The 17765-nt window shown below is 38.4% G+C and overlaps 1 protein-coding gene across 1 annotated transcript in view; it reads left to right on the top strand.

Annotated features, from left to right (window-relative positions):
- Positions 1-17416, top strand: part of RBM46 (RNA binding motif protein 46) — a 39136-nt gene extending 21720 nt beyond the window's left edge. The window contains exon 5 of the mRNA XM_075066342.1: positions 17217-17416. Within this exon, the coding sequence (XP_074922443.1) occupies positions 17217-17416 (200 nt within the window). The remainder of the gene's footprint in view (positions 1-17216) is intronic.
- The last annotated feature ends 349 nt before the right edge of the window (positions 17417-17765 follow it).

Below are 17765 nucleotides of genomic sequence, written 5' to 3' on the forward strand. Positions count from 1 at the left end.
GTAGTATTCTGCTGTGTGTGCATTTCCTGATATATCAATTGTTTTCTGTAAGGAAGACATTCCCTTCTGCTGTTGTCACACAAGCACGTACAACAGGATCATTGCGGACATTGCTCCACTCATCAAGACTCAGGTTAACAATTTTCACCCTCTAGACCTTTTTGCACGGTGCTCAATTTCTCTTTCATATACTTTATCCGGCAATTTGCCTGCAACATCTGCTCTGTTGGGTGGACTGTATCCTGGTCTTAATGACTGAACCATGTTAATGAAGTGTGGGTTCTCAATCATATGGAAAGGAGAGTTTGTTGCATAAACAGACCAGGCAATTTTTTCATCAGTTACCTCTTTTTGTAATCTGCTGGTGGTTCTTAGCACAAACTTACCTCTGGTTGTTTTTGGATGATGGAGATTTTCGTCTTTTTGCTACAGGTGAATATACTGTGGCTATGTGACATACTTGATGTGACTGAAACACTATCATTGGCAGATATCTCTGAAACTATAGAAAATGATGGTGATCTTGAAGGTGGATGGTCTTCAGAATCCTATATGTTGAGGATGGATTCTCCTAAACAAAATAAGTCAATGCAGTTATTTAATCATTATCACCATACTGCTCATTAAGTATTACCCATTGCATTCCCTGATGCTCAATACTACTTTAAAGGTGAAATTATAAAAGGAAGGTCTGCTTATTTCAGCGACTTATTTTTCATCACAACTGGATCTACCATAGAGTAACTATATTTTTTGCTCAAACATGATAATTCAAGAATAGTCCAGTAGGAAGACAGGCAGTTCTTAAGACAGAAGTATGAAATAAAAAAGTTTACCAACCTGAAGATCCTGCATGTTCAGACATGTTCCTTTCATCATCTTCAACGGAACTTCCTCCTGAGAAGGAACACTTCTCATGATGTTGTTTCAGTTTCATTTGAGCAACGAGGCCTTGCGTTTCTTTGTTGCACTGTTTGCATTTTGCATGCATGCCTGTCTTACCCACAGGTAGAGGAACTTCATTAAAATATTCCCCAGCTGGGTCTCTTTTATGGCCTGCTGCCATTATAGATTTTTTCCCCTTCTAGTTAGAGAATGGTATGGTAGATCTCAAATCAATGAAGGCTATACTCAGAAAGACCTCAAGACTTGTTTCTACTGCCTGTCCCTCCCTTCTCACATTTATCTCCAGGCTTCTTCTCCTTGTCCAGATTTATTCCATCCCCAACAATCTTCTGTTCACTGAAGGTTTTGAAACTTTGCACTTTTAGAGAGAGGTAAGGGATTGACTCTGTGTACACAAATTTGCAGAGGGACAATAGGGTTGAGGTCTGTTATTTCTCACCTCTTATTTTATTTTATTTTAAAACATCAAAATTTCTCTGTCGTCTTCTGATACCTGTCAGTCCTATCCAATCAGTTGATTGGAGTTCTAATACTGCATTTTTATCTCTGCTTTTGTGTGTGTGTGTGTGTGTTAGATGCCCATACACACTCTTACATAAATGGGCATCTAACATATATCCTATATATTCTACAGTGCAATTTTCCTCTTCTGTAATGGTGGATGTGTTGTAGCTTTCGGAAGCCCCCGGCAGGATCACAGCCTATCCCCTGATAGAATGAGTAAAGTGGAATATTTCTATAAGTATAATAATTTATACAGTGTGTGTGTTAAAGGGCTAGTAATCTAGAATTATTCTCTGATGGGCATAGAAATTCTCTCCTTTGTCATTCCTTTAGTGGATAGGGCCTAATGCAGATTTGAAATGACAATTCTCCTTCTCTCCTTGTACAACACTGTAGAACTTGTGGACATGAGGAATTAGTTTAACCAAAAATATCTTTTTATTCCAGGAAGCTACTGAGAATGTTAGTTTAGGTTGTTATCTTACTTCCTGAATATGGCTGGTTGTCACTTGGAGGCTAAAGATTTTGCCTTTTATTGCTGGACACATATCTTGTGTGTGAAGTTCAGTTGTCTCTTCAGAGAAACAGCACAAAACAATTTCAGATTTATTTTTCTTTGATTTTAGCCTTCCTGTTCAAAAGTCTTATGCATGGAAATGTCCAATATGTACAGCCCGTTTCTTCCTACCAGTTTAGTACTGATTTGTTTTATTTACATGTTGTTGGTCATCTCTAGGGAAATACTTTTGTCAGAGTATCCTTGGCTCATAATGTAGAAAATAGAAAGGCTGCAACTTGGTTATTTGTGCTTGTTTTCTTTAAATACTGTAGAATTGGTCAAGTTTGCATCTGCTAATAGCCTAAGCACCGACTTCCCCTTTTTCCAGTGGGAGCTCAACCGCCTCTCTGCTCCTGTCCCCACTCCCACTCCACCCCTTACCTGAGGCCCTGTTCCCATTCAACCCCTTCCCCAACGTTCCTGCCCCATCTCCGCCCCCCACCCTGCCCCCGTTCCAACTTCTTCCCCAAATCCCTGCCCCTGCTCCGCCTCTTCCCTGCCTCCTCCCCAGAGCATACCACATTCCCATTCCTTCCTCTCCCTCTCAGAGCGTGCTAATGCTGCCAAACAGCTGTTTGGCGGCAGCCAGGCGGGAAGTGCTGGGAGGTAGGTGGAGGAGTGGGGGCATGGTGCACTCGGGAGGAGGAGGAAGTAGAGGTGGTGCTTGGGGTGAGGGGAGCTTGGCTGCCAGTGGGTGCAGAGTACCCTGCGCCAGCCCCGGAGCACCCATGGAATCGGCACCTGTTATCCCAGGAGTCCAGTATCTCTTCCCACAGTCCTCAGAACTCTGAAAATCAGGGGCATTCCCACTCCAAATCCAGTTTGGGACTAATCAAAAGTTTAAAACCCACCAACTTGAAATACAGCCTCTGTGACCACTCTGCCTCACAGTTTGGATCATGAAAGTGTAAATAGCGCTGTGCTACAATTCTCCTGTGTGGATGCTGTGGGTGCGATCTAAAGGTTTGTAGTAGGGCTGTCAATTAATTGCAATTAACTCATGTGATTAACTCAAAAAAAATTAATCATGATTAATCACACTATTTAAACATTAGAATACCATTTGAAATTTATTATATTTTGGATGTTTTTCTACATTTTCATATATATTGTATTCTGTGTTGTAATTGAAATCAGTGTATATTATTTTTTATTACAAATATTTGCATTGTAAAAATGAAAAAAATAGTATTTTTTAGTTCACCTCATACAAGTACTATAGTGCAATCTCTGTCGTGAAAGTGCAACTTAGGGTTTTTTTTTGTTTGTTTGTTTGTTTTTACAGAACTGCACTCAAAAACAAATCAATGTAAAACTTCAGAGCCTGCAAATCTACTCATTGCAACTTCTTGTTCAGCCAATCACTAAGACAAACAAGTTTGTTTGCATTTACGGGAGATAATGCTGCCCTCTTTTTATTTACAATATCACCAGAAAGTGAGAACAGGATTTGCTTGGCACGTCTGTGGCTGACATTGCAAGGTATCTACGTGGCAGATATGCTAAACATTCATATGCCCATTCATGCTTCTGCCACTATTCTAGAGGACATGCTTCCATGCTGATGACACTCGTTTAAAAAAGTGTATTAATAAAATTTGTGACTGAACTCCTTGCTCTGTTTTACCTGCTTTCTGCCATATATTTCATGTTATAGTCGTCTTGGATGATGACCCAGAACAGTCACTGCAAGCAAAGAAGGTACCAATGTGAGATTTCTAAAGATGGCTATGGCATTCGACCCAAAATTTAAGAATCTGAAATGCCTTCCAAAATCCGAGAGGGATGAGGTGTAGCACATGCTTTCAGAAGTCTTAAAAGAGCAGCACTCCGATGCGGAAGCTACAGAACCCGAACCACTAAAAAAAGAAAATCCGCCTTCTGTTGGTGGCATGTGACTCACATAATGAAAATAAACGTGTCAGTCTGCACTATTTTGGATTGTTATCAAGCAGAACCCATTATCAGCATTGACGCATGTCCCCTGGAATGGTGGTTAAAGCATGAGGGGACATAGGAATCATTAGTGCAGGGGTCTTGAACTCAATTTACCTTGTGGCCAGTGCCAGTCCTCAAATCCCCCCCAGTGGGCCAATAATGTCACTGAAGATGATGTTCAGAAAAGAAAATGTTTATATTGTATTTTTTATTTCGAATTTCATAGAAATAATAAAACTGTCCTACAACTTTATACAATTCTTTGCTTGCCAGAGATTTTTCAGTGTTTGTCAGACACCTGGCAATGCTTCAGTTCTGTCAGTTTGTTGATGTTTGACCTCAGCGACTGAGCAGTTGAAACCTTGAGGATTGCAGCAGGGTGTGCATCAGATAGTTGTGTTTGGTATTTTTACTTTGTGGGAGAAAAAGTGACGCTGCCTCCATGGCTGACTGCCCGGTGACTAGTGATGGCATTTCTGCCTCTCTCCCCCAGCCAGTGGGATCTGCGGGGGGCTGTGCCTGCAGCAGTCAGAGCCAGCAGCGTGACTGTTTGCGTCTCTCCTCTGTGGGCTGCAGTGGGGAGGTTCTCGAGCTGCAGATGGCCCGGGGGCTGGGAGTTTGAGACCCCTGCTTTAGTGCAACTAGCATGTAAATATCTTACCATGCCAGCTACAACAGTGCCATTTGAACACCTGTTCTCACTTTCAGGTGACAATGTGAACAAGAAGCGGGCAGTATTATCTCCTGCAAATGTAAACAAACTTGTTTGCCTGAGCGATTGGCTGAACAAGAAGTAGGACTGAGTGGGCTTACAGGCTCTAAAATTTGACATTGTTTTATTTTTATTCTACATTTGTAAGTTCAACTCTCATGATAAAGAGATTGCAGTACAGTACTTGTATTAGGTGAACTGAAAAATACTATTTTTTGTTTTTTACAGTGCAAATACTTGTAATAAATAGAGCACTGTACACTTTATATTCTATGTTGTAATTGAAATCAATATATTTGAAAATGTAGAAAACATATAAAAGTGTTTCAATAAATGGTATTCTATTATTGTTTAACAGTGTGATTAATTTTTTTAATTGCTTGACAGCCTTAGTTCCTAATTCGCATTAATGTAATTCTGTTCAAACAGTTACATTAATGCAAACCAGGAACCTTTTAGTTGGCATCCAGAAAATACACACAGGGGAGTTAATGGTGCAGCCATTTTGTGCACATTGCTGTTCCCACATAGTTCAAACTGTAGTTCTCACAGTTTGAACTATGAGGCAGTGTAGACAAGCTCATTGTCACTTTAAAAAAATGAGCTAGAGATAGTTTCAGTTAATACTTACAAATAAGTCCCCCTGCCAGTTTTGTGATTTTACAGTCATATTTTCCTAATTTTTAAAATGGCTTTTGTATCCCATGTTGCTGTGTGGAAAGACCAGCATAAACAACTGGGAGAAAATGCCTGATCCTATGATGAAACTGACTAAGATCAAATGCAAAATGTAAACTGTGTGTATGGGGTGGGGGGGAGTAGAGAGAAGTGATTTGTTCTCTAATCATTTTCAGTGTAGTAACTTTAGGTGCTCCTTGTAACAATAGTAGGGAAAACATTATCAGGCACAGTAGGATTTTTGAAGTCCTCTTCAGAGCTCTTTGCAATATATTACAGTGCATAGGATAGCTACACATCACAAACAGTATGCATCTTTACTTGTTAATTTGATTCCTGTAGCCAAGATTCTGGCTACAAACAGTCCACTTAGAGGACATTGAGAGACGTTCATAAAATTTTGTTTGTATTTTTTTATGGATCAAAGGTATCTTCTTTGACAACCTCTGTGTATACCCCTTATGGGGAGTTACCCACTGGAAGAGAGCATATAGAACTCTTTTAAAGTGGGTGTGCACATTTGACTCTGGAAAGAAAGAAGTCTCATGCATACTGTTAAAACTTTTTGGGGTTAGTACTGGGCGTAGATATGCTGCTGAAACTGAGCATCTAGGGATCTGAGGAAATGGAGAAATCCTTCCAACCTTACCTACACTATACTAAAATAGAACACTAAACAATGTCTGAAGTAAAACCTAAGAGAATGAGTAGCTGACGGATATGACAAGGATCCCTCTGTGGCAGTGGGGAAGGAACTGAAGTAGTGATTGGGGTGTATGCTGCTATACAGACTAGGGCATCTGACATATGATGCTCAAGGATGCTCATGAACCCACCAATAGATATGTGGCTTTTGCTGCTGAGTAACTCACTACAAATGAGAATGCAGAGAGGTGACTTGAAGAACAACGGTTACTGGTAAGTAACCTCTCTTTACCTACTGTTAAATTTAGTTTTTTTTTAACTATATAAGCAATTTAAAAATATGGGGATGAGAGAGGACTGTTTCGGAAGAATTGAAAACTGAACTGCCTAGGCAATGGATGTGGCCAGTGAGAACAGGAGACCAAAATGTTTTACCTCTGGCTCTGCTGCCTGCTATGTTAAGGAATAAAGAGCAAGAAAACATCCAAACACTAGACAACACTGGGTGTCATATATCCTAAGCCAGTGCCCTAACCATTGGACGGTCCTTCCACTTCCCACTTAAAATTGCACAGTATCCCTGTGGTTATTGCTTATATGAGGAAAGTAATATTTTAGCAGTCTTTTAATGCAGTTTAGTACCTCCAAACAAAGAGAGCCTGCACCATGTGACCAGCTACTTCATCATAAAGTACCATGTGTTTCACAGACTATAGTTTGAAACCTTACATTATTAGATCTGTCAGTATGCAGAAATATGGTGCCTGAAAACAACATACAGTATCATTTTAGAATAAGTATTGTATATCAGGTTTGGACTGAACTTGAAATATATTTGATTAGATTTTTGGCTAAATATACTTCTCATCTTGTTGACAAGTGTTTGTGGGGATCACCTGTACTTCATGAGGGAGCTTCTTAAATTGGTCACTATTTCTAGAAGGGTAAAAGATGTCTTGTATCTAACCCTAGATATACTCATGTTTTTGTTTTTTCTCCCTGTTAAGTTTTGGCCCTGTATTAATAGTGATTGCCTGTCAGAGTTCATCAGTTCTGTAATAGTATACTGAGGATGCATAAACATAAATTTTGTACATTCTGTATTAAAGCTACCAATCCCAATCATCCCCCCAAAAAATCATTGGTGCTTTTAGCTCTCAATCATTGGGATACAGAAACAAAATTAACAGATGTTCCCTTTTTTCTGTTATTCCTGATTGTTTTGAAATCACAATGCATTTCTTCAGTAAGTAAATGACTGGAGAAAAGTTGTAAAAATTTATCTTGCTCTTGACACTGGTTATATAGTTTTAATATCACATTTAATAGACATTACTGTAGTGTCATGACTACAAATAGAGGCATTCTGAGAGCAGCTGAATGTGACAGTCAACTTGTCACATGAACTTAAAAGGTCAGAGCCTCTAGTATGGTAAGGCCTTTATGCACTGCACTGTTGGCATCATCTGCCATAAAACCGGGGAAGAACACTTCAGTGTAAGGGTGATCCTGTGCTTGTATTGAGTTGACAATGTACTCTTATGCCACACACTTTCCCTGCTGCTGGCATAACAGACAAGAAGCATGTTTGGGATGCTCCTATGCTACTCCAAACCTCTTTAGTTTTCAAAGTGCTTTTGCTGGTACAGCACAAGGGAACTGGTCTGCCAAGAGAATCACCAGTTTAGGGACCTGTAAAAATGAGCTTTAACCACTTGCGCACATACCCCTGACTTAATGTGTATACTTTTAGACACACGAGAAGATCTTGTCCAGTATCTCTAATTTCCATTAGTATCAGAGTAGAAATCTCAGTTTCTCCCATAATCAGGAGTATTATTATTTAGATCTTTTGGAGTCCACTTAGGAACACTTTTGCACAAAAACCCAAAAGTGCAATTCAGAATTTAAAAAAAAAATAAAAATCTAATGGTGTATACAGTTAAAAAAAATACTGAAAAAATAATCAAAAATCATTGAATTATTTATAAAGCTAAAGCATGGAAGAAAACAGCCAATTAAACTGTACAAGTTTGATTTTTTTTTTAAAGTAACATTACAGTCATTCTAATAGAAATGGTGATTCCTATTCCCAAAAACAGTTGCTTCAAATTTCTCTTACTTTTTGACTATGAAGTGAGTTTGGTAATATGTTGAACCTTAATGTTACAAGAAAGGAGTAAAGGAAAATACATCTAAAACTGATATTTTAATATTTAATGACCTGCTCTAGCAGGCATTATGTATGTGCATCATTATCTTTTTCTTCAAGTATAGGTGCTCCATGTCAGAAGCTGTGCACGTCTGTGCTCACATGCTCAGAGGTTTTTGTCAGAAGGGTCCTTGCCTGAGCGCTAGATGCCCTTGTGATCCAGTATGAGAGTATACAGGGAGGAGCCGACCCACTGCCACTCCAGTTTCTTCTCAGACAACTGCAGCTTGTGATGAAGTAGTGCAGTATCCATTAGTTAGCCTTAGCTCACTGCAACACTTGCTTAAATTTTCGTTCTTTTCTTTTTGCACAGTTTGTGCTTTTTCAAAGGTGAAGGGGTTTCCCTTTCCCTTCTTCTGTTTTTTGCCCAAACTGGGCCACTGTTTCTCAGGCCTTAATCCACAGTCTTGAGTGTGGGTTATTCCCAAGACCCTGGGCTTCAAACCCTGCTAGACTTTCTATAGGTCTTTCCCCCATAGCAATGGATATTTAAACTCTCTCTGCTGCCTTGAGGACTCTCATGTCCCCTCCCAAATGTAAGATCTGATCAGGCTTTAAGAGTAGATATAAGAAATGGAGGGAGGACAGGCTCAAACTCTTTTTAAGGGAGCACTTGCTGAGACCTGTGAGATGCAAGGCATCCTGCTGTACATTGGATCCATAGAGAGCTCCAGTTACCGTCTATACCAGGGGTCGACAACCTTTTAGAAGTGGTGTGCCAAGTCTTCATTTAGTCACTCTAATTTAAGGTTTCGTGTGCCTGTTATACATTTTAACATTTTTAGAAGGTCTCTTTCTATAAATCTATAATATATTACTAAACTATTGTTGTATATAAAGTAAATAAGGTTTTTAAAATGTTTAAGAAGCTTCATTTAAAATTAAATTAAAATGCAGAGCCACCCAAACCGGTGGCCAGGTCCCAGGCAGTGTGAGTGCCACTGAAAATCAGTGCGTATGCCGCCTTTGGCACATGTGCCATAGGTTGCCTAACTCGGTCTATACTCTGATGGTAAGCAAAGACCCTTGGGGCCTTCAGAACCATGTAAACTATAAAAGAAGGAAAGACTACCTTCTCCAGATATGGAGAGGAGAAAAGGAAAGTCACTGTCTTGATCTGTGCTTCTGGAGACTTTTTGTGTCCCATCACGGGTACCACTGACATACCCATCCTCTCTGGTACTGCAACCAGGGCACCAGCGAAGAAGACTATGCTGTGTACCAAGAAACTGTCTTTTAAAGTACCTAAAATAATACCTGCATTGGGACCAGAGCGTGTGCCTCTGTGTCACAAGGATTCCAGAGCCAAGTCAAAATAGACATCAGTAGTGCCTTCAGTATCTAGATTTGAAGGACACACCGATTGTACTGCAGTACCTCTCTGGTATCACCAGATATTCTGACTCCTGATGTTTCCCACCTGATGTCCCTGGTACTATCAATTTTCTAACCTCTGAGGACCTTCGGATCCTGGAGGAGACAGAATCACCACTTCTGAAAGGTACTGAAAAACGCTACCTGGTATGGCCTGTCCTCTCAAAGCCTGCCTAAACTCTGCTACCATCTTCAGGTACCATCACAGTCTCCAATCCTTCACAAATTCTTAGAGATCACAGAGACACATTTCAGGCTGGTACCAATTCAGTGTGCTCCAGTATCTTCACACTGTCGATCTACGGTTCCCATGCAATTACAGGATCCATTTCGGGCTCCCATACCAACTTGATCACCAGTACTGACACCATTTGGCCCTCCCATTAACATGGGTGATTACACTTCTTCTGATTCTAAGGGATCTATATAAGGTTCCCCTTTTCCACCTCCCTCATTTGAGGTATGCCCTGATTATGAAACTTCTAACAGGGCAACCCTGGCAAGGACATCCATGGGATCCTGACCTCTTTTCTTATACTCCACCACAGTGGTCTTATTGGAATCTATTGGCCCCTTGACGGACAGTTCTACAGCTCCCATTTCATAAGAGGATCTATCAGGAGCAGCATCTGTTACTCTTGAGCCCTTCTATGTGACAAGCTCTTACAGAGGAGCAAGCACCACCTGTGGGCGAAGAAATCCTCCTCTTCCTCCACTGGAGGAGGCTATCGTGTCTCCCTCACCACTTATGTTGAGGGTCTTTCAAGATCTTATGAAATATATCGCGGAGACCCTACATATTCTGTTGGAGGAGATGTAGGAACCCCAGTACTTGTTAGATATTCTTCACACATCTCCTTTGCAAGATTGCCTTGCCCATCAATGATGCTCCCTTTATCCCTGCATGGTCTATGTAGCAAGCACCAGCCACTATCTCACATACATATAAACGGGCTGTTAAGAAATACTACATCCCACCCAAAGGCGCAGAATATTTCTTTTCCCATACTGCACCCAACTCCCTGGTTGAGGCAGTCAGTGAATGGAACAGAAAACTTCAGTTCCACTCTACACAATACAATAAAGAGCTAAAAAGACTGGATCTCCTGGGATGGAACAGCTACTCCTCTGCCTGGCTACAGTTCAGAGTAGCCGGTTTCCAAGCCCTGATGACAAAATGTAACTTTACAAACTATTCCAAATTCTCATCTTTCATTGAATACCTGCTGCAGGATCAGAGGATGATTTTAAGCCCTCATAACAGAAGGCCAATCACCAGGGCATCTCTCCAGGCTTCACTAAATGTTGCCAACACGGCTGCACTCTTCATGGCTACAGCAGTAGTAATGTATCAAGCTTCTTGGTTGCAGTCCTGTGGTCTATCTCAGGAAATGCAAAACACTGTTGATGATCTTCCCTTTTGAGAGCCCCAAGTTTTGTGCTGTCACAGAAGATACTCTTTACTCTCCTAAAGACATCCAGGTGATGTTACGATTTCTGATTATTTATTTATATCTGGACCTCAATAGAGTAAACATCTTTGTCCACTCTGAGTGGTTCAGAATAGTAACCCTAGCAGTTGTATCAGCCTTGTTTGTACAGTACAGAAGAGCCTGCAAACAGCAGAGGCTTGCCTGCAACTTCTGAGTCATATGGCACCCTGTATATTTGTGACACTCTTATCAAAACTACACTTCCAGTGTCTTTAGGCCTGGCTCAGAGCAATCTACACCCCCAACAGAAAGCGTATCCAAGCGCATGTTAATAACCCAGGGTTTCTCAGTCTCTAAATTGGTGGACTGTTTTGCCATATCATAACTTTTTTTATTTAAGATTTTGATATTCTCATAGGTAAAAGATCTTTACATGCATGGCAGTCATTGAGTAATTCATGCATTAATAATAGTCTTTTATTTAGCTTTTTGGTCTCACAAAATAAATAATCCCATATCATTGATATTCCTGTGAGATACCTGGATAATATAAGGGAGGTCAATTTGCCATTTTTCAATATTTGTAATCCAGGAGTCATCACTTGTTCCATTATACTATGTGTCTAAGACTTCCTTGAATTTCATAACTAGGTTTTCTGAAAATCTAGTCTAGTAATCTACTGAATTCGAAGTATAGTTAGACAGAAGTTTTGAACCATTCATGGTTCAAATTATGAATTTTCCACTAGTTTAATTTAATGTTTCTGTGTAAACAGTAACACACTGCTTGGTTAAAACAAGATGTTCCTGAACTTCATGTGCATTGCAAGGCATGAAGCCAAAGCCAAATATTGTCCTAGAAATTTTGGTGGTATTGTACAGACTAATTTCTTAATGAAGGTGACTGCTTTCATCTTTTTTAACGTCAGAAGTGGGTAATATAGTTAACAAGTCTCCCTACCTGTGTGATTGTACTGAAAATTGTTTGTAACTCTTTGATGGATATTCTCTGTTAATCCTGTCAGAATCTTGTCATGAGTTTGTAAAGCAATTTTAGTGATAATACCTAAGGGCCAAATTTTGATATCATTATTCATATTTAGTACCTGGCTTCACAGGTAACCCAGGGTGACTATTCATAGAGTTGAGGTACTGCTCAACATGAGTAAGGATATTAAATTCTGGCCTTTATTGATCCATCTCTTTTTTTATGGTAGATATGAAAACATTTACTGCAGATATAATTTTTTGTAAATAATTGTCCTTTTTATGTTATATATGTAGAATTCTTAAAATATATTTCTCTTTCATTCTCTTGCATAGGTCTATACTGAGGGGATGATATTCCTTCTTTGAAAGTAGTGGAGACAGAAAGAAACTGAAACTTCTGGAAACTTGCCTTAGACTGTATTGAAAATCTGATATATTTAGTTATTTGCTGTGTTTACCAGAGAAGACAGCAGTCTTGTAGTTCTAGCATTTGTTTACACAGTTCAAGAAAAACATTTTTCATCTTACATTTTGTCTTCCTTAAACTTTTATCAGAGCCCTCCCTCCTAGGTCCTTTGTAGCGCGGTTTTTCAACTCCCATGTTCACTGGCTTACTAGCAGTTGATGTTTGGATCATTAGATTTAAAAAAAAAAAAAAATCAGGCACCCAACAAATGAACTTGATAGCCATCACAGAAAAGTGGAAGTCAGTGTAGTATTTTGACATAGTGATGGGTATCGAGAATAGATGCATTATTTTAGAAGTGAGATTTCCATTTCTCTTGGACCACATCATTCATCTTGAGATCCATGTGTGGATCTCCCTGTGTGCAGAAGGAGGGGCTCAGTCTCTTTTTGTAGCAGTGCCCCAAACTGCCCTCCCAGTCTCCTGCAGAGTGATATGTTTGTGATCAGAGATTCTTGCAGGGAGAAAGGTTTGGGGAGCAGGGGAAGCATGTCCCTATCACCCAACAGTCACACCATTTATCACAGATTGCATAAACTCTCTTGCAGAGCCTTTGATGGTCCTCGGGAGCCTCCACAGCTAGAGGTAGAGTCTCTGCCGTTGTAACAGAGCTTCACTTCACGGGGGGAGGTGCAGAGGGTTGGAGCTGCTATGAGGATTTGTGCCCTCCTGTGAATCCTAGGGGATCTAGCAGGTTTGCGGATGGCTGTTCCGTGGTGAAGGTATACCTTGTTCCTTCCTCTAACATGACAATGCAGGGTCACCTCAGTGTGAAAATCCTTGTGAATACTCCTAGACTCATAGTTGCTACCTATGGTTTTTAATGTGGGAGCAGACTACCTACGCCCGTGTCTTTTCATCTTAATTCAGAGGAATATTCAGAAACATAAACACTGCTGACTGCACAGATTTTAATTGTTGTGGATAGGTTATAGTGATCCTAGAATTTACCTGCAGTAAGTAAATCTTTTAGTGATTTCTTCAGTGCTTTTTATTTTTTCTTTTCCTGCTCATTGCAATGAATATATAAGAAAGTTTATCTTCATTACAATTTCTAAATGACAGCTTTCTTGTTTTTAATTTGAATTCATCATTTTCTCATGTTGTATGACTAGCTGTATAAATTCAGAAGCATGGGGAACTGAAGCACAGAGAGGCTATGAATTCAGTTATTGTGTTCAACATAGTCCTTATAAATCAAGGACAAAATAGATAATTCACCTGAGAAACTTTTTCTCTTAGTCTGGCTTTTAAAGCAATGATTTCAATATAAATACTTAATCCTATCATTTCCTTGAAGATACCAGTAGGATCCATCTTTCTACATATTTTTGAATAAAGAAACCTTTTCTTTCATGGTGCCATGATTTAAACACCAAGCCTTTCATTTTACCATATAATTGATTTATACTTCTTTTCAATGTGCTCTGGTCTCAGTTTGCTTTATCAAAATTCAAGATGTATTTGTTGGAGCAATTAGAGCAAAGTAGGGAACCTTTTCCATAGTCCGAAATCCAGATATCACCAGACTTTTTAAGCTACTCACATTATTCAGTGCTTTACTTTCTGATTCTTCCTTGAAACATTATTATTGTTAGAATTTTTACAGAAAGATTTGAATCATTTTGATTGTTGTTAAAATTACAGACTTAAATAAGTTGCTCTCAAACTCATTATTCTTTTTTTCCTGAAGGTAATTTAATCATACACTGTACACCAGAAATTGATTTTCCTGGCTTTTTTTCAAAAAGTCTCTTATAAGGAGAAGACTTAATTTATTTGGAAGGATTTATATTGTTACAAGGTGCTCTTTACAGTGAGTACTAGTGGTCTGTAATTTAGAAGCTTGTGAATATTTAGTAGGTGATGGCTAAATTGTGTCTTTGTCACAGTTCTGAGCAAAGTGCAGATTATAGTTGTGCCCCAGAAATCCAGGAGGGAAATAATCTGTACCAGTTTATATTTGGTACGGATTGCTTTCCCCAGTGCACTAACGCAGTTGCACTGGTTAGCGTGCTGAGGGATTGAAGCCAAGGCTACTCCCCACCCCTTCCCACAGAGATTGCTCTCCCTCTAGTACTGCTAGTTGCAAAGAGCCCCATAGCTCATCTGTTCAATTGCTTTACCTAGTCTGCAGTCAGATTTTGAATGTTAGGTACTGCACAGGTGAATTTTATGGGTCTGATTTTTAGAAGGACTTTAACTTGACCTCCAATTTTGAGTGCATTTTGTAACCATGGACGATTTTATGCTCAAACTTGGACCTTCTCACTTGAAAATGAGGCCTTATACATACAGATGCAATATACTTTCTTGTGCTATAAGGCTTTCATTGTACTAAGACATTCTCTACCTTCCTTTTTAGGCACACGGAGTGCTAAAGTTTAATAGTGATGTGAAAGAAAAGAAATTGGGCTAATACCTTTTGTTGTTTCTTTGTGATGTATAAAGAAAGCATCATTTTTTTAAAGAAGTCTAATACTGCCTCTTACATTAGAAATCAAGGTCTTAACTTCTCTAGAAGACTGAATGAATTATTTATAATTATTTCAGTTTGAGTTGTGGTTGCTCAGCACTTCTGAGAACCATGTCATTAACTTCTTTGCTTCAGTTTCCCCATCTGTTTAAAGGGGGATACTTGTACCTACTCAGCTGAGTTATTGCAGGGTTAAATAGTCAAATGCTTTTAATGCATTTTGAAAATACAAAGTTTTTATTCATTCCTGAGTATTAATTATACTATTGGGAATTTTTTGTAACTGAGTCTCCTAGGGTTCCATATTCTTCAAGTAGGGATCACAACGTTATCTTGTAGATTCAGTTATTCTCTGTCTCCACTGCTTACAGACAGGGAACATAACCCATCAGTCTGGATCTGTGTAGGAGAATTTGGAGAAAATAAATAACAGGTAAGAAATATAAACTTGGCGATGGGTCAAATTCATCCCTGGCACAACTTGATTCACTTCAGTGGAGTTTTAGTAGAAAAGAAGTTGCCTCATTTTACTCTGCTGCTAAATGGCCAGGTTATGTCACCAGAGTTACAACCTTACTCTAAGTAGTCCCACTGAAATCAGTAGGATAGTTCATGAATACTCACTCAGTGTGGCAGAATATGGCACCCCAAAATGTTTTTATTAAACACATCTTGAAAATAACACAAGTAAAATGAAAAGGGTGATAATACAAAATTGATATATATCACATGAAATATATGAATAACTGGAATAATATAATATAAAGCACTTTTCTATACAGTATAAACAAATTATATTCTGTATTTATCAGAAGATGTTATGGGCCTGATGTTAATTTACATGACCATTTCAGAGCCAGAACAGTGTAAATAAATGTTTCTGGATAACTTAGTAATAACTGGTAATTGGAAGTCATAAAGATACTTTTTAAAAAATTACTTGATGAAAAGTATCTTAATTTTTGACTCTCATCTTGCACTGGAACTCTGGTGCATGGGTCTGCCTGCACAGTTGTCAGTGAAGGATCAGAGCCTTTGCTTGCAAACTCATCACATACTGATATATACGTTTTTGCTAATTTCCACTGTGAATGTTTGTTGAAATTAAATTTTGAAAAAAAATTCTTTTAGTCTCAACACTGAAAATAAAACTAAACATTCTAAATAGTTTCCATTTTTTAATTTCTCATTTTTTTTTCTTAACTAGGTCCTTTCTGATGATGCTTGAGCTTGCACTACTGCTGTTGGTCTCATTCCTATTGGCTAAACGTTTATTCTCATTGACTTCATTAAGTTAATGCTTGCCAAAAAATTGAGGTACAGCATTTACAGAATTATGAGGATACTGCGGTGCAGACCTTAACCTTCACCTTAAACTGACTTTATTTTCAGTTCCCTCTGGAGATAGTGTCCAGTGATTTTTTGGAAATCAGAAGGTCTCCTTATGTCTAGAATCAACTGTGCACCTTGTTTGGCTTGAACTACCATGAAGAGTGTAGTTACATGTTTGAAAAGTTCAGAATTTATTATTTTGGAGAAAAGGATAACACTGTATGGTGTATGAGAATTACTGGGAAATAAAATGTGTTTTTTGGGAAACAACAATTACACAAATAGCATTTCTGTATTTTAAATGGTTTAATTTAAAGATTAGTGAAATTTTACATTTTATTTGTCTTTTAGCTTATGTTTGATTAATATAGTTTTTGTTTTAAAGGGATGATTTATTTAAAATTGTATTTTCCAGTAATACCTTAAATGATAAGTAAAACTAGACTTTTATAAAAGGTTTGCAGTAATATGTAAATCAAATATTGGCAAAGTAATCTAGTTAGAATGCCTCACCATCCACATTTCTGTAGTTTGAGAAGATTCTATCAGTTTGTATTGTAAATAATAATCTTAGAAAAAGGCAAAAATGAACTGGTTACACCTCTTCTTTCAGATATGAAATCCCTGTATTTCAGTACCAGATCTAATTTGGAAAAAAATTAATATCTCGTGGTAGCAAGATAAATCAGAGATTGGTTTCTGCAAAGGTAGAACGATGCAAAACAAATTTTTTAGCGGAAAGATACCTTTCCAGTCAAATCTGTGACTGGTATAGAAATATATCAGTGAAGTGCAGGTATTTGTGTCACATAATGGTAAAACAGGATTTGCAGTGTGACAGATCAGCATAGTCTCTATTGCTGTCATCAAAATATTGAGGATTGAAACATGTTAGAAACTGATTTTTTGTGTAGTAGTCTTTTGTCTCTTTGAATTAAATTTGTATCTATAGACTTACATGCAAAATAACTATTCATATGTTTATTTACAGCCTACAATTTTCATCGCAGCTCAGTAAATAGCATTGCCCCAGTTAGTGTCACTCTCTCTTCTGGGACACCCAGCATGCTTCCATACACATCAAGGCCTTATTTTTATCCAAGCTACCCCTTATCACCAACAATTCTGCTTGCTAATGGCAGCCATGTTGGACAGCGAGTATATATCTCTAATGAGGCCTCGTTCTTTTGAAGAAAAAGTTATACAGCATTACTATGAAAGTTTTTTTCAATTTTAGTTTTTAATTCGGTCTACACTGTTCATTTTCATGAGTAAAATATATTTATTTCCATATAGGGAACTTTTCACATTTCAGTAAATATAAGCATTTTACTAAGCATTTGTCAAAAGATAAAGTTCAAAAAAGTTTCTTTTCTTGGCCTGTGTACTGTAGATTGATGCTCTTTTATCTGTTTATGGTTCCTGGTCAAAATGTGGGCAATAGAACCCAGTGGTTTATGTTAAGAATTTTTCTAATAATTACTTTACTGAACAGTATCTCTTTAATTTAATCTGTGCAAATATTGGTTGTAATCTTGTT

The sequence above is a fragment of the Chelonoidis abingdonii genome, chromosome 5 (genome assembly GCF_003597395.2).
Source record: "Chelonoidis abingdonii isolate Lonesome George chromosome 5, CheloAbing_2.0, whole genome shotgun sequence".
Classification (NCBI taxonomy): Eukaryota; Metazoa; Chordata; order Testudines; family Testudinidae; genus Chelonoidis; species Chelonoidis abingdonii.